Source organism: Macaca thibetana, chromosome 10 (genome assembly GCF_024542745.1).
Source record: "Macaca thibetana thibetana isolate TM-01 chromosome 10, ASM2454274v1, whole genome shotgun sequence".
Lineage (NCBI taxonomy): Eukaryota > Metazoa > Chordata > Mammalia > Primates > Cercopithecidae > Macaca > Macaca thibetana.
Window position 1 is genome coordinate 50,649,656 of NC_065587.1, and position 19,117 is coordinate 50,668,772.

Below are 19,117 nucleotides of genomic sequence, written 5' to 3' on the forward strand. Positions count from 1 at the left end.
CGCACCAAACCGCTCGACGGGTCCCCCTTCCTCTGGGGCCGGCTGAGGCCCGCAAAGGCTCTGGGCGCAGTCATCCCGCCCCCTGCGGTCCGCTCCCCTCCACCGCGCCCGCCTGAGCCCGCCGGCTCCGCCGCCCGGGGGAGCTGAGGTGACGCCCTCCTCGAGGGCGGAGGCGCAGGCTGTGCCTGGGCCAGGCCCTCGCGCTCTCCACCCGGGGCCCCCACCTCCTCCTTTTCCTCCTCTGGGCCGCCCGCCCGGCTCCGCCCAGGGTCTGCGGGGAACGGAAACCGAAAGTGCGCGGCGCCGGGCGGGGCCACCGACCTGCCTGGGCCGAAGCCCCAGTACTCGCCGGCGGCAGTGAAAGGACGCGCCGGAGCCGGGTGAGTGGCCCCGCAACTGCCCCTGCCCCTGCCTCTTCCTTGCCCCGCCGCGACCCCCGGCGCCCGCGCCGCCCGGCCACTGCTTCTGCCCAGAAGACCTGTCACCCTCTCAAGCCCCCAGCGCCCCCGTCACCTGCTCAGAGCCCCTGGCCCCTCAGCGCCCCGTCGCCCCCTCAACCCCCAGACCCCCGTCACCCACTCAGCCTTGTCACCTCCTTAGCCCCCGGGGGCTTCAGCACCCACTCAGAGCGCCTCTCAGCGCCCGTCGCCTCCTCAGACCCAGACCTCCATCACCCACTCAGCTCCCCGTCACCCACTCAGCCCCTGGCCCATCTCAGCGCCCCGTCGCCCCTTCGGCTCCCCTGTACTCTCTTTAGTGTCCCCATCCCCTCTCAACTGGCCCGTCGCTCTCCCCAGCACCCCCGACACCATCACCGCTTCTGCCCTCAACACTTCGATCTCCTCTACCCCCACCCCTGTCTGTGCCCTCCCTTCTGCCACTCGCACCCCCTCATTCCTCCGGCCTCACCACCTGTCACCTTATCAATCCCCCTCTTCTACAAAGCACCTCGGCACCCCCTTCAGCCTGCTCCCTGCCCCCCACCTCCGTCCTCAGCAAGAACCCCCAGCTGCTCCCTGCCACCCTCTCCGGGAGGCCCCCATAACCCCGCCACCTCACAGCCTTGGCGCTCCCTGACCCCATAACATTTCCATTAGGGACAGTGGGATTCCCCAGGAGCCTGGAGACTTTCCCCAAACCCAGCTCTGCCTCCGGCCTCAGCCTCCTGCGTCCCACCCTGGTGATGACCAGCCCCTCTCATTCTGACCCCAGGCCAGCTTGATCATCACTGATTTTCTTCTTCGTGCCCTTTAGGCCTTGATTCACCCCCCAAAAAAACACTTCAGTCTGTTTTCGATCCCAGCATTTCCTGTTCATATCTACTCCTCCCTTCCTTTCCTTGCCTTTTCTTTTTAACATTTCTTTTTTTCTTCCGTTTCTTTAAATTTTCTGGAGTTTCTATTTTAGCATTTTTCAACCAGGGGAAGAAGGAATTTTCCCCTCGGAGAATTGAAAATAAACAAACAAACTCTAAATACTGAGCCTGCGCCAGGAGGGCTGGGTTTGATAAGATGAGGGAGGGGAGTTACCAGAGATATTCCCATGGGGAAGAAAAGAGACTCCTTTTTCAGATGAGGATAAAAGCTGCCCCTCATATAATGCCAAATGTAGTCACAGTTTCCAAGTATGAATATTTTAAAACTCGGTGAAGACCGTCTCAAAAATCCCTTTGCTGAGGACTCTGAGTCACCCACTCTTTCCTTAGACCCAGCCCACACAATGTGTATGAGTTGGGTGGAGAAGTTCCCTTAAAGGGGCTTCCTCTTCCTCTTATAGGAGCAGTGTCAAAAATCATCAAAGTAGAAGAACGAGGAGGAAGAAAGAATATCAGATTTCCAGTTGGTCCTGAGGAAACAGCACCTCGTAGTTGCCAAGCCTCCTGGTTATTGAAACATGTAATTTCTTTCTCTTGATTCAGTAGAGCAGAGAGTTTAATCATTTGGCTCCATTCCAAAGAGTAGGCTAAGGGGATAACTGCTCACTAATTATTTATAAACTATAGGGTACTGCAAGCTATTTGGGTACTATGTAAGTGGCAGATTTGTAAATGCCAGATAGGGTGGTGACTACATGATTTTGGATTAACAAAAATGTACTCCTTTTTGCCCTGGCAACAATATTATCTGCTTCTTAGGAAAGGAAAATGAAACCTAGCAACTGATTAAGTAACTTGGCTAAAGGCATAAACGAAACAGCAGTTTTGAATGGGAATTGATGACATTCCCTCTACCCCAAGAAAGTGCAAGGGTAAAAGAAAGGGGAATTCTATCTCTTGAAATTAGCTAAATTGTGAATTTAATATTTTATATCATAATTGGGCATTTGCAGAGTTGAGCACTTGTGCTCTAGATTAAAATCTGTATTTAACCCTTAGTTAACAAATCATTAAAATGTTAACAAAGGCAGAAGGACTGGCTTGATGATGTTGGGGTTTTTGCTGCTAGATGCTGTGTTTCGAGGACACTGATAACTCAACATGTACAGTTTTCCAGATAACAGAAAGTAACGTGGAGGAATTCAGGTGACTCAGACATGGAGGAGAGAAGACCTCGTCTGGATGCCAGGCCCAGGAATTCCCATACCAACCACAGAGGTAAGCAAGGTTTCCTACCTAATGAGAAGGAAATTCTAGTAATAAGAAAAAGAAATCGGGCTCTCTATGAATGAGCAGGCCTACCTAAGATTATCTGCATCTCTCAAGTAAAGAATGACTATGGCTGGATGCAGTGGCTAAAGTCTATAATCCTAGCACTTTGGAAGCCTGAGGCAGGAGGATTGTTTGAGCCCAGGCGATTGAGACCAGCCTGAGCAACATGGTAATAGCCTTTCTCTACAAAACATATAAAAATTAGCCACATGGTGCTGTGTGCCTGTAGTCCCAGCTACTTAGGCTACTGGGGAGGCTGAAGTGGGAGGATCCCTTGAACCTCAGAAAGGGGTGGGTGCAGAGGGCAGAGGTTGCTCTGGACTATGATCTGGCCCCTGCACTCCAGCTTGGGTGACAGAGACCTTGTCTCAAAAAAAAAAGAATAACTTATTTCTTAATTACAGCATGAATTACTGTGAAAAATAGCCAACCCTCCGCTTTTCCTAAGAGAACTGATGAATGGATGCAGTTCACTGTAACAAAAACAGTGATAGAGTTTCAGAAAGGGAAGTAATGTTTGGTGTAGAGCAGCATCCAACAGAAACAACGTAAGCCAAGAGCATAATTTTTTATTTTCTAGAAACATCATTTTAAAACGTAAGAAGAAACAGATGAAATTTATTTATTTATTTATTTTGAGATGGAGTCTTGCTCTGTTGCCCAGGCTGGAGTGCCGTGGCACGATTTCGGCTCACTACAACCTCCACCTCCCAGGTTTAAGCGATTTTCCTGCCTCAGCCTCCTGAGTAGCTGGGATTACAGGCACCTGCCACCATGCCCGGCTAATTTTTGTATTGTTAGTAGAGACAGGGTTTCACCATGTTGGACCAGGATGGTCTCAAACTCCTAACCTCAGGTGATCCCACCCGCCTCGGCCTCCCAAAGTACTAGCATTACAGGCGTGAGCCACCGCGCCCGGCCTTGAAATTTATTTTTTAAATTTGATGACAATTTAATAAAATTTAGTAATTTAATAATGTCTTATTTAACCCAGTATAACCAAAATATTATCATTTGATTGTAATAATTGACTATAGTTTATTATCATACTTTAATAATTCACATATATTTATTTCCCTCAAATACTCATTTTAAGATACTATCAACATAAAAATTTTTAATGTAATGCTTAACAGTCTTTGGTACTAGCCTTCAAAATCTCCTGTGTGTTTTACACGTCTTAATTCAAAGTAGTTACATTTCACAAACATAGCAGCCACATGTGGCTAATGGCTTTGTATTGGATAGTGCAGATCATGAATCCTAGTCACCAAAGCTAAATTAGTTCCAAGAGCATCACTCTACTAAAGGAATTACTCTGCTTGCTCAACACTTTCTAAAACTGAACAACCAAATGGATTCCTGTTTTTCCAGAAGTTTGCAATGTGTTTTCCAAAGAGTTTTAGTTGTGCAACAAGTGAGGAAGAACTATGGGCTCTTATGAGCTATGTGAATGGTTTGTTTTTTTGTTTTGAGACAGGGTCTTGCTCTGTTGCCCGGGCTGGATTGCCATGGCACAATCTTGGCTTATTGCAGCCCCGACCTCCTGGGCTCAAGCAGTCATTCCACCTCAGCCTCCCAAATAGCTGGGACCACAGGCATGCACCATCACGTGTGGCTCATTTTTGTGTTTTTAGTAGAGACAGAGTTTCTCCATGTTGCCCAGGCTGGTCTGAAACTCCTGAGCTCAAGCTGTCTGCCTGCCTTAGCCTCCCAAAGTGCTGGGATTACAGGCATGAGCCACCACACCCAGCCATGAATGCTAAAAGAATAAATGGTACGATTTTCCATTCTTCCACGACATAGCGTCTTCTAATCAGATAAAAATATTAAAAGTAGTACTTTCTTCTGATTTTAGGGGTAGTTTGAAAAGTAAATACGTGAGTAACAATTGTACAAATTTAGGGTTCAGTTGTAGATCATTTATATTTTACTGAATATTCCTTTATGTTGTCACATTAAAATCTCAGCCGGGCACGGTGGCTCACACCTGTAATCCCAGCACTTTGGGAGGCCAAGGCAGGCGGATCATGAGGTCAGGAGATTGAGACCATCCAGGCTAACACAGTGAAACCCAATCTCTACTAAAAATACAAAAAATTAGCCGGGTGTGGTGGCGGGTGCCTGTAGTCCCAGCTACTCGGGAGGCTGAGGTAGGAGAATGGTGTGAACCTGGGAGGTGGAGGTTGTAGTGAGCCGAGATCGTGCCACTGGACTCCAGCCTGGGTGACAGAGCCAGACTCCCTGTCAAAAAAAAAAAAAAAATTAAAAAAAAAAATTCTCTACAAAATGCAAAACAAGGGAAAGTGTACATAAATGGATTTAGTATCTGATGTCAGGAAATGGTATAATCATCTCAAATATAACATGCATTTAGAGCTTTTATAACTTTTTAATCAAATCATTGTATACAGTCATATTTTATTTGTTTTTAAAATCTCCATGTCATTCTGCTAAGTTAGGTCAGCCCCTGAATCAGTTTTAGCAAAAAGGAAAGTGAAAAAAACTGGACTTGGGTATGCTGGGCTTCCTGTATAAGGGTTGGTCATTGGTAAGTACTATGAGGGTGAAGTTCATGCTACAGAAAGGAGGAAAACTTGAGTTTCATTTTTCAGTTTCTTTCACAGTCCGTTAGCTCAAAAACATCTTAGTAAAGGAAACCCCACCTTTCTCTTTCCCATTCAAAGTGCATTTGCTGATGCTGGACAGCATTCAGGTAGTACTTCCCTTTGTAATATTATTTCACTTGATGCCTCTGTTGGCTGTGATAATTGTTTAGTGGTAGAACCAGTGGCCCCCTTAGAATCAATAGGATATTCCCAATTACTGCTACTAGTAATAACTAACATTTATTGAGAGTTTTTAATGTGTCCAGTACTATACTAAGCACTTTATAAACATTTAATCTTTATAAAAACCCGGCCAGGCACGCTGGCTTATGCCAGTAATCCCAGCACTTCCAGCCCTTTGGGAGGCTGAGGTGGGTGGATCACAATGTCAGGAGTTCAAGACCAGCCTGGCCAAGATAGTGAAACCCCATCTCTACTAAAAATATAAAAATTAGCCGGGCGCGGTGGCGGACGTCTGTAATCCCAGCTAATTGGGAGCCGAGGCAGGAGAATCGCTTGAACCTGGGAGGCAGAGGTTGCAGTGAGCCGAGATCACGCCACTGCACTCCAGCCTGGGAGGCAGAGGTTGCAGTGAGCCGAGATCACGCCACTGCACTCCAGCCTGGGAGACAGAGCGAGACTCCGTCTAAAAAAAAAAAAAAAAAAAAAAAAAAAAACGCAGAAACTGAGACTTAGAGAAATTATACAACTTGGCGAAGGTTATATAGTAAGGAAGTGGCCAGGCCAAGGTTTGAACCAAGTCAGTTTGGCCTCTAAACTCATGTTCTGAGTGTTATTTGGTACTGGGGTGAGATTAGAAGCAATGAGACATACTGTATGTATTTCTTTTCTTTTTTTTTTTTTTTGAGGCGGAGTCTTGCTCTGTCACCCAGGCTGGAGTGCAGTGGCGCAATCTCAGCTTACTGCAAGCTCTGCCTCCCAGGTTCACGCTGTTCTCCTGCCTCAGCCTCCTGAGTAGCTGGGACTACAGGCACCTGCCACCACACCCAGCTAATTTTTTTGTATTTTTAGTAGAAACGGGGTTTCACCATGTTAGCCAGGATGGTCTCGATCCCCTGACCTCGTGATCCACCTGCGTCAGCCTCCCAAAGTGCTGGGATTACGGGCGTGAGCCACCGCACCCGGCCTATGTATTTATTTTCTAACACATATCAGATACTCAACAAATGTTTATTCCTTTTCCCTTTTGCATCTTTTGGAAAAATAATATTTTCCTAACCTCTACAGCAACAATAATTGTCTTTCATTTATCATATGACTTGGTAGAAACCATTTTTCTCATCATATAAAACCTGAGCTCTTCAGTTATTTTGGAAAATGAAAACATGTTCGTTGTTGTTCTATTGGGTTTCCAACAGAACTTGGTTCTTGTGGTTACTCAGTATTTCATTGTGTTTAGGCCCTATGGATGGAGAGTTACCACCAAGAGCTAGAAATCAGGCCAGTAACCCACCAGCCAGTGCTCTCCGAGGAGGAGTCAGCCATCCTGGAAGGCATCCTAGGGCCAACAACCATCCTGCTGCTTACTGGCAGAGGGAAGAGAGATTTAGGGCCATGGGCAGGAACCCACATCAAGGAAGAAGAAACCAGGAGGGGCATGCCAGTGACGAAGCTAGAGACCAAAGACATGATCAGGAGAATGACACCAGGTGGAGAAATGGCAACCAGGAGTGTAGGAACCGCAGACCACCATGGTCCAATGACAACTTCCAGCAGTGGCGGACTCCCCACCAGAAGCCTACAGAACAGCCACAGCAGGCGAAGAAACTGGGCTACAAGTTCTTAGAAAGTCTTCTGCAGAAAGACCCTTCTGAGGTGGTCATCACACTTGCCACAAGTTTAGGGCTGAAAGAGCTCCTTTCTCATTCTTCCATGAAATCTAACTTCCTTGAGCTCATATGCCAGGTTCTTCGGAAGGCTTGCAGCTCCAAAATGGATCGTCAGAGTGTTCTCCACGTACTGGGCATATTGAAAAACTCCAAATTTCTCAAAGTCTGCCTGCCTGCTTATGTGGTAGGGATGATCACTGAACCCATCCCTGACATCCGAAATCAGTATCCAGAGCACATAAGCAACATCATCTCCCTCCTCCAGGACCTTGTAAGTGTCTTCCCTGCCAGCTCTGTGCAGGAAACTTCCATGCTGGTTTCCCTCCTACCAACCTCTCTTAATGCTCTGAGAGCCTCTGGTGTTGACATAGAAGAGGAGACAGAGAAGAACCTGGAAAAGGTACAGACTATCATTGAACATCTGCAGGAAAAGAGGCGAGAGGGCACTTTGAGAGTGGATACTTACACTCTAGTGCAGCCTGAGGCAGAAGACCATGTTGAGAGCTACCGAACCATGCCCGTTTACCCTACCTACAATGAAGTGCACTTGGATGAGAGGCCCTTCCTTCGCCCCAATATCATTTCTGGAAAATATGACAGCACTGCTATCTATCTGGATACCCATTTCCGGCTCCTGCGAGAAGATTTCGTCAGACCTTTACGGGAAGGCATTTTGGAACTTCTCCAAAGCTTTGAAGACCAGGGCCTGAGAAAGAGAAAGTTTGATGACATCCGAATCTACTTTGACACCAGGATTATCACCCCCATGTGTTCATCATCAGGCATAGTCTACAAGGTGCAGTTTGACACAAAACCACTGAAGTTTGTTCGCTGGCAGAATTCCAAACGATTGCTCTATGGGTCTTTGGTATGCATGTCCAAGGACAACTTTGAGACATTTCTTTTTGCCACCGTATCTAACAGGGAGCAGGAAGATCTCTGTCGAGGAATTGTCCAGCTCTGCTTCAATGAGCAGAGCCAACAGCTGCTAGCAGAAGTCCAGCCCTCTGACTCTTTCCTCATGGTGGAGACAACTGCATACTTTGAGGCTTACAGGCATGTCCTGGAAGGACTCCAGGAGGTCCAGGAAGAAGATGTCCCTTTTCAGAGGAATATCGTGGAGTGTGACTCTCATGTGAAGGAGCCAAGGTACTTGCTAATGGGGGGCAGATATGACTTTACCCCCTTAATAGAGAATCCCTCAGCCACTGGGGAATTTCTAAGAAATGTCGAGGGCTTGAGACATCCCAGAATTAATGTCTTAGATCCTAGCCAGTGGCCCTCAAAAGAAGCCCTGAAGCTGGATGACTCCCAGATGGAAGCCTTGCAGTTTGCTCTCACAAGGGAACTGGCTATTATTCAAGGACCTCCTGGAACAGGTAAGACAAAATGTTTCAGAGTACATAAGGTCTGCTTTGTAAGATAAGCAAGGGACAGAGCCTTGACTCTAGATTTCTAGAATGTCTTATTTACTTATTTATTTTATTTTCCAACTTTTATTTCAGGTTTAGGGGTACCTGTGCAGGTTTGTTACATGTGTAAATTGTGTGTTGCAGAGGTTTGGTGTACAGATTATTTTGTCATCCAGGTAATGAGTATAGCACCTGATAGGTAGTTTTTTGTTGTTGTTGTTTTTGGAGACAGAGTCTCACTCTGTCACCCAGGCTGGCGTGCAGTGGCACAATTCCGGCTCACTGCAACCTCCGCCTCCTGGGTTCAAGCAGTTCTCCTGCCTCAGCCTCCTGAGTAGCTGGGATTACAGGCGTGCGCCACCACGCCCAGCTAATTTTGCATTTTTAGTAGAGACGGGGTTTCACCATGTTAGCCAGGCTGATCTTGAACTCCCGACCTCAGGTAATCCACCCACTTTGGTCTCCCAAAGTGCTGGGATTACAGGTGTGAGCCACTGCACTCAGCTCTTGATAGGTAGTTTTTAGATCCTCACCCTCCTCCCACCCTACCCTGAAGTAGGCCCTGGTGCCTGTTCCCTTCTTTGTGTCCATGTGTACTCAATGTTTAGCTCCCACTTATGAGTGAGAACATGTGGTATTTAGTTTTGTGTTCCTTAATTAATTTGCTTAGGATAATGGCCTCCAACTCCATCCACTTTGCTGCAAAGGACATGATTTTGTTCTTTTTCATAGCTGCATAGTATTCATGGTGTATATATGCCACATTTTCTTTAATCAGTCCACCATTGTTGGGCATCTAGGTTGAGTCTATATCTTTGCTATTGTGAATAGTGCTACGATGAACATGCATATGCATGTGTCTTTATGGGAGAATGATTTATATTCCTTCCCGTTATTACCCAATATTGGGACTGCTACGTCAAATGGCATTTCTGTTTTAAGTTGCTTGAGAAATCTCCAAACTGCTTTCCACAGTGGCTGCACTAATGTACATTCCCACCAGCAGTGTATAAACTTTCCCTTTTCTCTGCAACCTCGCCAGCATCTGTTGTTTTTTGACTTTTTATAGTAGCCATTCTGACTAGTGTGAGATGGTATCTCATTGTGGTTTTGATTTGCATTTCTCTAATAATTAATGATGTTGATGTTGAGCATTTTTTTCTTATGCTTGTTGGCCATGTGTATGTCTTCTTTTGAGATGTGTCTGTTCATGTCCTTTGCTCATTTTTTTTTTTTTTTTTTTTTTTTTTTTTTTTGAGACGGAGTCTCACTCTGTCACCCAGGCTGGAGTGCAGTGGCACGATCTCAGCTCACTGCAAGCTCCGCCTCCCGGGTTCACGCCATTCTCCCGCCTCAGCCTCCGAGTAGCTGGGACTACAGGCGCCCGCCACCGCGCCCGGCTAGTTTTTTGTATTTTTAGTAGAGACAGGGTTTCACCATGTTAGCCAGGATGGTCTCGATCTCCTGACCTCGTGATCCACCCGCCTCGGCCTCCCAAAGTGCTGGGATTACAGGCTTGAGCCACCGCGCCCGGCCCTTTTCTCATTTTTTAATGGGGTTATTTAATTCCAGATATTAGACCTTAGATGGATGCAGAGTTTGCAAATATTTTCTCTCATTCTGTAGCTTGTCTGTTTATTCTGTTGATAGTTTCTTTTGCTGTGCAGAAGCTCTTTAGTTTAATTAGGTACCACTGGTCCATTTTTGGTTTTGTTGCAATAGAATGTCTAGTTAATAACATTCCTCCCGAAATGGGCATAAAAATTGTTTATAAAGTAGCTGGTTATAGGGATTTTCCAATAGGAACCCATCGTCATGCATAGTAATAGATACAGGACTGCTAGAGGTCAAATGTAGTGAGATGTGTGATCTCTGCTTTATATAATTGGTTCTATTTTATATTAAAGTAAATAGTATCAAATATATAATAGCACTATGTGTGAAGCAACATTTTGCTTGCTTTACATATGTTAACTAATTGCATCCTCACAACCTTGTGAAATAGAAACCATTACTAAAACCATTATACAGTTGGCTGGGTGCGGTGGCTCACGCCTGTAATCTCAGCACTTTGGGATGCCGAGGCAGGTGGATCACAAGGTCAGGAGATCGAGACCATCCTGGCTGACACAGTGAAACCCCATCTCTACTAAAAATATAAAAAATTAGCCGGGCCAGGTGGCGGGCGCCTGTAGTCCCAGCTACTCGGGAGGCTAAGGCAGGAGAATGAGGCAGGAGATTTTTGAGGACAGTGTCTACCTTACCAGCCTGACACAATGTGAGAATTTAGCAGGCGAGGCATGGTGGCTCACGCCTGTGATCCCAGCACTTTGGGAGGCCGAAGCGGGCAGATCACAGGGTCAAGAGATCAAGACCATCCTGGCCAACATTGTGAAACCCTGTCTCTACTAAAAATACAAAAATTAGCTGGGCATGGTGGCACGCGCCTGTAGTCCCAGCTACTTGAAAGTCTGAGGCAGGAGAATCGCTTGAGCCCAGGAGGCAGAGGTTGTGGTGAGCCAAGATCACACCATTGCACTCCAACCTGGGCAACAAGAGTGAAACTCCATCTCAAAAAAAAAAAAAAAAAAAAAGAATGCAGCAGTTTTTAGTCTAATTAATTAATGAATGGCTATTTACTAATGAGCCTGTAACTCATTCCAATGTTGATTTCTACAAGTTTTCCCCTCCCATCACAAAAGCAAATCTACCATGTATATAAAAAGTATTTCTAAAGAATTTGCTGCAAGATTGGAAACAACATATATGTCATCAATAGAAAACTGACTAAAACTACCTTACAGCTGTAAAAAGAAAACGGGGGACGGGACGAGATTCTCCTGTGTATTGATAGAGAACAACCTTTTTCAAGATATGTTAAGTGGCCAGTCACAGTGGCTCAATCCTGTAATCCCAGCACTTTGGGAGGCCGAGACAGGCGGATCACGAGGTCAGGAGATCGAGACCATCCTGGCTAACACGGTGAAACCCCGTCTCTACTAAAAAATATATAAAAAACTAGCTTGGCGAGGTGGCGGGCGCCTGTAGTCCCAGCTACTCAGGAGGCTGAGGCAGGAGAATGGCGTGAACCCGGGAGGCGGAGCTTGTAGTAAGCTGAGATCTGGCCACTGCGCTCCAGCCTGGGTGACAGAGCGAGACTCCGTCTCAAAAAAAAAAAAAAAAAAGATAGTTAAGTGAAAAAAAATCAAGATGTAGAATGGTGAAAATAGTCTGTTACTATTACTATTTTAAGGAGAAAAGGGGAAGGCTAGAAAAAGAATATACATTTGTATTTGTTTGTATATACATGGATATACTACCACTGTAAAGTTACAAAAGAAACTGGTAACATTGGTTGCTTCCACCCAGAGAACTGGGTGACAGAGTACAAGAGGGACTTTTCACAATATACCATGTATGCTTCTTAGATTTTAAACTATCTTAATGTATTAAATTAAAAAAACAAGATTTTGCTCTAAGTAATTAATTATTTAGAAAATATCTAAATTATTAAATTCCTTTTTCCTTATTTTCTAGGCAAAACCTATGTGGGTCTAAAAATTGTTCAGGCCCTCCTAACCAACGAGTCTGTTTGGCAAATTAGCCTCCAGAAGTTCCCCATCTTGGTTGTGTGTTATACTAATCATGCTTTGGACCAGTTTCTGGAAGGTAATATTTATAGGCAAATTTGCTCTCTATCAAGATGTTGATGATTGAACCATCAGCAACCCAGTAGCTTTCTATTGCTCTTCGAACAAAGTTGACAGTCCTTATCATCACTTACATGGCCGTTTGTGATCTGTCCCAGCTGGACTGTGAACCACAGCTCCTACTTCTTAACCTTGTTCTCCCCAACTCCAGCAACACTGGTTATCTTCAGTTCCTTGAAAGCCTCTACGTCCTCCATTGGCCCATGCCATCCTCATGCCTGGAATAGTTTTTCCCTCTCCATCTTGAGCTTATTCAACCTGGCTGGCCCTACTCATTCTTCTAGTCCCACTTTAAATCTCTCTTCTCAGGTGGACTTTTTCTGTAGCCCTGAAGTGAAGTCTCTTTTGCATTTTTTATTTTTTTATAATCTATTTTATGTATCTCTACCCTAGATGAGGATTGGTCCTTTTCTTGCTGTATTCACATATCCTGGCACATATTAGGCACTCAAAAACTACTAAGTAACATTAATGGATGAATGAATATGCTTTTCCTGTATTTTTCATTCTTCTATACTGCCCTTTCACCTAGATAAATCTTTATTCTTAGAGTCTGAATTTAAATATTAGATTCTTAAGAATAGATCCCTACGCCACCCAGACTAGGTGATGTCCCCTGCTACCAGTACTCACTACATTTATTGCTGTCGTATTGATTATTTAATGAGTAACTTCTTGCCAGAGACAAAGAAATGATAACAAATCAGAAACTGGGCCTGTTTTTCTACTGCTATATCTTCAGAACTTGGCACATGCCTAGAACATACGAACAATCAGTAAATCTGCAGAGTGAAAAATATGTAACATCTCCTGGATGCTTGCTTTGTGCTGGACCCTAGCTAGGAGCTTTAAAGATTTTCTTTCATTTATCCAGACTGTAGCCCTATGTGGGAGATGTTGCCATCTCTAAATCACAGACAGAGAAACTGAGACTCAAGTAACTTGCCCCAGGTTACACAGCAATAAGTGGTAGAGCTAAGAGTTAGATCCCTAGTTGTATGATTGCAGAACTTGTACTCTTTAAGCGCTATACTTTACTGCTCTGCAGGTCACATCTTCTCGGGGACCTTCTCACTCATTAATGGGGTAAATTTCCTTTAAGCACAAGTGTGTTCTCTAAGGAACCAGACTAGATCCCAAATACACACAGCTCTCACCTGAGAGAACCTAGCATAGCTCCTTTCAACTCTGCCGTGCTCCACTTTGCTCCACAGGCATCTACAAGTGTCAGAAGACCAGCATTGTGCGGGTGGGTGGAAGGAGCAACAGTGAAATCCTGAAGCAGTTCACCCTAAGGGAGCTGAGGAACAAGAGGGAATTCCGCCGCAACCTCCCCATGCACCTCCGAAGGGCCTACATGAGTGTAAGTCCCAGCTCTGAAATATCTGAGGTAACGAGGGACCTAAACAAGATAGCAGTGGCTTTCTGCGTAGGCAGCCCAGGGTAGATGTAGAGGCTCCTCAGAGCTCTGGAGGACCCAGGTTCCTTTCAGCATTGTATTCTGCTAATCCTTTGGTATGACCTTTGCCTTCGCAATCCAAGATGGAGAAAAGACAAGGACACACTGCCCATCCCACCCTCCCTTAAGGCTCCTTCCCCCATACCACCCACAGCACCTCTGTGTAGAGCCAACTGACCAGGGAAATGTCATCTTTTAGCTGGGCAGCAATGTCCCCAATCAAAATCTGGATTCTTATTACTAAGGAAAAGAGAGAGAACAGATATTGTGAAGCTTGAAGTCTCTGCCACAGTATTCTTGGCCTGTTTGTTTTTCTGTTGTGTAGGTTGAGAATCTCAAATCAGAAAATCCAAAACCAAAACTTTCTGAATGCCAACATTATTTTTTTTCTTTTTTTTTTTTTTTTTTTTTTTTTGAGACAGGGTCTTGCCCAGTTGCCCAGGCTGGAGTGCAGTGGCACAGTCTCAGCTCACTGCAACCTCCACCTCCTGGGTCCAAGTCATTCTGTTGCCTCAGCCTCCTGAGTAGCTGGGATTACAGGCACCTGCCATCACACCTGTCTAATTTTTGTATTGTTAGTAGAGACAGGATTTCACTATGTTGGCCAGGTTGGTCTCGAACTCCTGACGTCAGGTGATCTGCCCGCCTCAGCCTCTCAAAGTGCTGGGATTACAGGTGTGAGCCACTGCGCCCTGCCCAACATTATTTCACATTTTGGATTTTCAGATTTGGGATGCTCAACCAGTAAGTATAAATGCAAATATTCCAAAATCTGAAACACTTCTAGTCCCAAGAATTTTGGGTAAGGGATATTCAACCTGCATTCCTTGTTTTCTTTTTTTACTGATTGGTAGGAATCTTTCAGAGATTTTGGTTTTTTTTTTTTTTTTTTTTTTTTTTTTTGAGACGGAGTCTCACTCTGTCACCTAGGCTGGAGTGCAGTGGCACCATCTCAGCTCACTGCAACCTCTACCTCCCGGGTTCAAGCAATTCTTGTGCCTCAGCCTCCCAAGTAACTGGGATTACAGGTACTCACCACTACGCCCGGCTAATTTTTGCATTTTTAGTAGAGACGGTGTTTTGCCATGTTGGCCAGGCTGGTCTTGAACTCCAGACCGCAAGTGATCCACCTGCCTCAGTCTCCCAAAGTGCTGGGATTACAGGCATGAGCCACCACGCCCGGCTGATACTAGTTCTTTGGTTTCAAGACCACAATAATGTGCCTTGGGAAATCGGTTTGTTGACCAGTCTATTTATTCTCCCTCCTTACTGTCCTGTCTTAGCTTTGTTTTCCCTCAAGGTGAGGACTGAGTTTGGGGGATGATGATATTTCCTCATCATTTCTTTCCCTCTCTTCTTGGCAGATCATGACACAGATGAAGGAGTCAGAGCAAGAGCTTCATGAAGGAGCCAAGACCCTGGAGTGCACCATGCGCGGTGTCCTACGGGAACAGTACCTGCAGAAGTACATCTCACCTCAGCACTGGGAAAGTCTCATGAATGGACCAGTGCAGGTAGGGGTCATCCTGGGGGACACAAATATGTCTCTGGCTTCAGTACTTTGAGGTAGCCTCCAGGAGAATCATCAGTCCAAAACTTTAGCTGTTTGATAATCTGATGCTGCCACAATGTGCAAAGTTACCTTTTGTGATGAGAGGCAGCTGAATATGCTGGTCAGGAACAAAACTCTGGAACCAGCCTGCTGGGTTTTAATCTGGGCTTGGCTCTGGACAAGTTACTTAATTTCCTGTGGCTGTTTCCTCTTTTATAAAATGGGGATAATAATAAGCATTAAGTTGAACCATATGAAATTGCCAATATCTATAATATTGATTTGCAAAAAGGCAATTTCTTACAGATATTTGTTCTTACAGGATTGTTATTTAGATGAGCAAGGTAGTATTTGTAAACTTATTCATTTAGTAACTGTACTATGTGTTTGTTAAATGAACAAAATCATAACCAGAGGCAAACTAGCACAGATAGAGAACTTGGGAGTTGATAGATATAGTCATGCAGACTGACTATGTGACTTGGGCTCATGTGATCCTCAGTGATCAAACATGGATGATAATAATGCCTGCCTTCAAAAGATATTGTAAGAAATAACTGAGACAGTCTGTGTAATGTGGCGGGCCAGGAACCCAGTGAAATGGTAGCTTTATTATCATTAGGTTGCTGATTTATAGGATTACAAATCCAAAAGCTTACAGAGGTCATTCAGGTCTTACAAATAAGTGAAGCAATCTAGATTTGAAATATTAAGAAGCAGAGAGGACTGTGGCAAACTGGAACAGATGTGGTAGCAACCCAGCTCCAGCCATTTGTTGCCATAGCTCCTGATTTTGTCAAAATAGGCTGGAAAATTTTTTAAATTCTCTTTTTTTTTTTTTTCCCCCAAGACAGAATCTCACTCTCTCACCCCAGGCTGGAGTGCAATGGTGCAATCTTGGCTCACTACAACCTCCGCCTCCTGGTTTCAAGCGATTCTCTTGCCTCGGCCTCTTGAGTAGCTAGGATTACAGGCACCTGCCATCATGCCTGGCTAATTTTTGTAGAGACTGGGTTTCACCACGTTGGCCAGGCTGGTCTTGAACTTCTGACCTCAGGTGACCCACCCACCTCGGCCTTCCAAAGTGCTGGGATTATAGGCATGAGCCACTGTGCCCAGCCCTTTGATTTTTAAAATTCTATGCAAGTCATGTTAAATGTTCCAGTTGTCCAAGGAGATGCCAGTTTGCAGCCTATGAACTGTTTTTTGTTTTGTTTTGTTTTGTTTTGTTTTTTAGCGATATAATGTTTCTTTTTTTTTTTTAACTTATATTCAGTGGTACATGTGCAGGTTTGTTACATAGGTAAACTTGTGTCATGGCAGTTTGTTGTACGTCACCTAGATACTAAGCCTAGTACTCATCAGTTATTTTTCCTGCTCCCTTCCCTCCTCCCACCCTCCACCCTTCGATAGGCCCCAGTGTGTTGATCCGCTCTATGCGACCATGTGTTCTCATCATTTAACTCCCACTTATAAGTGAGAACATGCAGTATTTGGTTTTCTGTTCTTGTGTTAGTTTGCTAAAGATAATGCCCTCAAACTCCATTCATGTCCTTGCAAAGGACATGATCTCATTCTTTTTTTATGGCTGCATAGTATTCCATGGTGTATATGTACCACGTTTTCTTTATCCAGTCCTTTATTGATGGGCATTTAGGTTGATTAGATGTCTTTGCTGTTGTGAATAGTACAGCCTATAAACTTTAAGGGAATTACTTTTGATTCTTTTTTCTTTTGAGATAGGGTCTTGAGCCCAGGCTGGAGGGCAGTGGCATAATCATAGCTCACTGCGGCCTAGGCCTCCTGGGCTCAAGCAGTCCTCCCACCTCAGCCTCCTGAGTAACTGGGATTATATGCACATGCCATCACACCCAGCTTTTTTAAGAGAGTCTTGCTTTGTCACTCAGGCCGGAGTGTAGTGGCACAATCTCCACTCACTGCAACCTCCGCCTCCCGGGTTCAAGCAGTTCTCCCGCCTCAACCTCCTGAGTAGCTGGGACTACAGGCATGCACCACTATGCCTGGCTAATTTTTGTATTTTTTTTTTTTTTTTGAGACGGGGTCTCACTCTGTCCCTCAGGCTGGAGTGCAATGGCGGGATCTCGGCTCACTGCAAGCTCCGCCTCCCGGGTTCACGCCATTCTCCTGCCTCAGCCTCCTGAGTAGCTGGGACTACAGGCGCCCGCCACCGTGCCCAGCTAATGTTTCTTTTGTATTTTTAGTAGAGACGGAGTTTCACTGTGGTCTCGATCTCCTGACCTTGTGATCCGCCCTTCTCGGCCTCCCAAAGTGCTGGGATTACAGGCATGAGCCACCGCGCCCAGCCTAATTTTTGAATTTTTAATAGAAACGGGGTTTCTCCATGTTGGCCAGGCTGGTCTCCAACTCCTGACCTCAGGTGATCTGCCTTGCCTCGGCCTCCCAAAGTGTTGGGATTACAGGCGCAAGCCACCACGCCCAGTCTTTTTTTTTTTGTTTGTTTAAGACATGGGGTCTCACCATATTGCCTAGGCTGGTCTTGAATTTCTGGGCTCAGGCAGTCCTCCTGCCTTGGCCTTCCAAATTGCTGGGATTAGAGGCATGAGCTACCATGCCCCAATCTGCTTTTGATTCTTTGAGGAGACCCTGCCTTCACATTGGTTGTCATAGAATCCTCACAAATGATCTTTCTTCTTTCCTTAGGATAGTGAATGGATTTGCTTCCAGCACTGGAAGCATTCCATGATGCTGGAGTGGCTAGGTCTTGGTGTCGGTTCTTTCACCCAAAGTGTTTCTCCAGCAGGACCTGAGAATACAGGTAAGAAGTGCATGTCTTACTAGAATCAAATCTTAAGGTAGAATATAGTAAATACCAGAACAGGGAGACTTAAAAATAATTCCCAGAATAAATAAAGAGCTATAAGTCAGTCAGAGAAAGACAAATAGCTTAAAATAAGGAAAAGAGAAAATACTTTTTTTTTTTTTTTTTGAGATGGAGTTTCACTCTTGTTGCTCAGACTGGAGTGCAATGGCGCGATCTCGGCTCACCGCAACCTCTGCCTCCTGAGTTCAAGTGATTCTCCTCTCCTGCCTCAGCCTCCCAAGTAGCTGGGATTACAGGCATGTGCCACCACGCCCAGTTAATGAGATAAAAGACTTCTAACAGGCACATCACAAAATAGGAAATCTTACTGTTCAATAGATATATGAAAAGTACTCATTAAAAACTAGAGGAATTAAAACCACAATGAGATACTATTACATACGCGCCAGTTTGGCAACAATTAAAGTTTGATATAACCCCATGTTGATGAGAATTTGAAGCAATGGAAACTCTGTGCACTGCTGCTGCGGATATTTAAATTTATATAACCACTTTATCATACCAGAAAATCAGAATTCAAATGTTCATCAACATTTCTTCAATGGATGGATCAATTAAGTCAACTCAGATAGTGAAATACTGTACAGCAGTGAAAAGGAATGAATCACAGCATATACAGTAACACATATGAATCTCAAAAACATGCTGAATGAAAAAGGCAAGTTAGCCAGGCATGGTGGCGCATGCCTGTAATCCCAGCACTTTGCAAGTACAAGGCAGGAGGATCATTTGAGCCCAGAAGTTGGAGACCAGCCTGGGCAACATAATGAGACCCTGTCTTTATCAAAAAAAAAACAAAACCAAAAAATAGCTGGTTGTGGTGGTGCGTGCCTGTAGTCCCAGCTACATAGGTGGCTGAGGCGAGGGGATGGCTTGAGCTCAGGAGGTTGAGGCTGCAGTAAGCCAGGACTGCAATGCTGTACTACAGCCTGAGTGACAGACATAGTCTAAAAAAAAAAAAAAAAAAGGCCGGGCGCGGTGGCTCAAGCCTGTAATCCCAGCACTTTGGGAGGCC

At 45.1% G+C, this 19,117-nt stretch overlaps 1 protein-coding gene across 4 annotated transcripts in view; it reads left to right on the plus strand.

The window, feature by feature from the left end:
• Nucleotides 1-183: 183 nt before the first annotated feature.
• ZNFX1 (zinc finger NFX1-type containing 1) overlaps nucleotides 184-19,117 on the plus strand; it is a 32,884-nt gene continuing 13,950 nt past the window's right edge. The window contains exons 1-8 of one of the 4 annotated variants that reach the window (XM_050807424.1): nucleotides 264-380; nucleotides 1,777-1,895; nucleotides 2,485-2,593; nucleotides 6,677-8,485; nucleotides 12,056-12,187; nucleotides 13,443-13,591; nucleotides 15,052-15,201; nucleotides 17,922-18,036. In XM_050807424.1, coding sequence (XP_050663381.1) covers nucleotides 2,533-2,593; nucleotides 6,677-8,485; nucleotides 12,056-12,187; nucleotides 13,443-13,591; nucleotides 15,052-15,201; nucleotides 17,922-18,036 — 2,416 coding nt within the window. In that variant the 5' untranslated portion in view covers nucleotides 264-380; nucleotides 1,777-1,895; nucleotides 2,485-2,532. Of the gene's footprint in view, nucleotides 381-1,776; nucleotides 1,896-2,484; nucleotides 2,594-6,676; nucleotides 8,486-12,055; nucleotides 12,188-13,442; nucleotides 13,592-15,051; nucleotides 15,202-17,921; nucleotides 18,037-19,117 lie in introns of all 4 variants that reach the window. The other 3 variants (XM_050807422.1, XM_050807423.1, XM_050807425.1) reach the window with 3 other exon arrangements.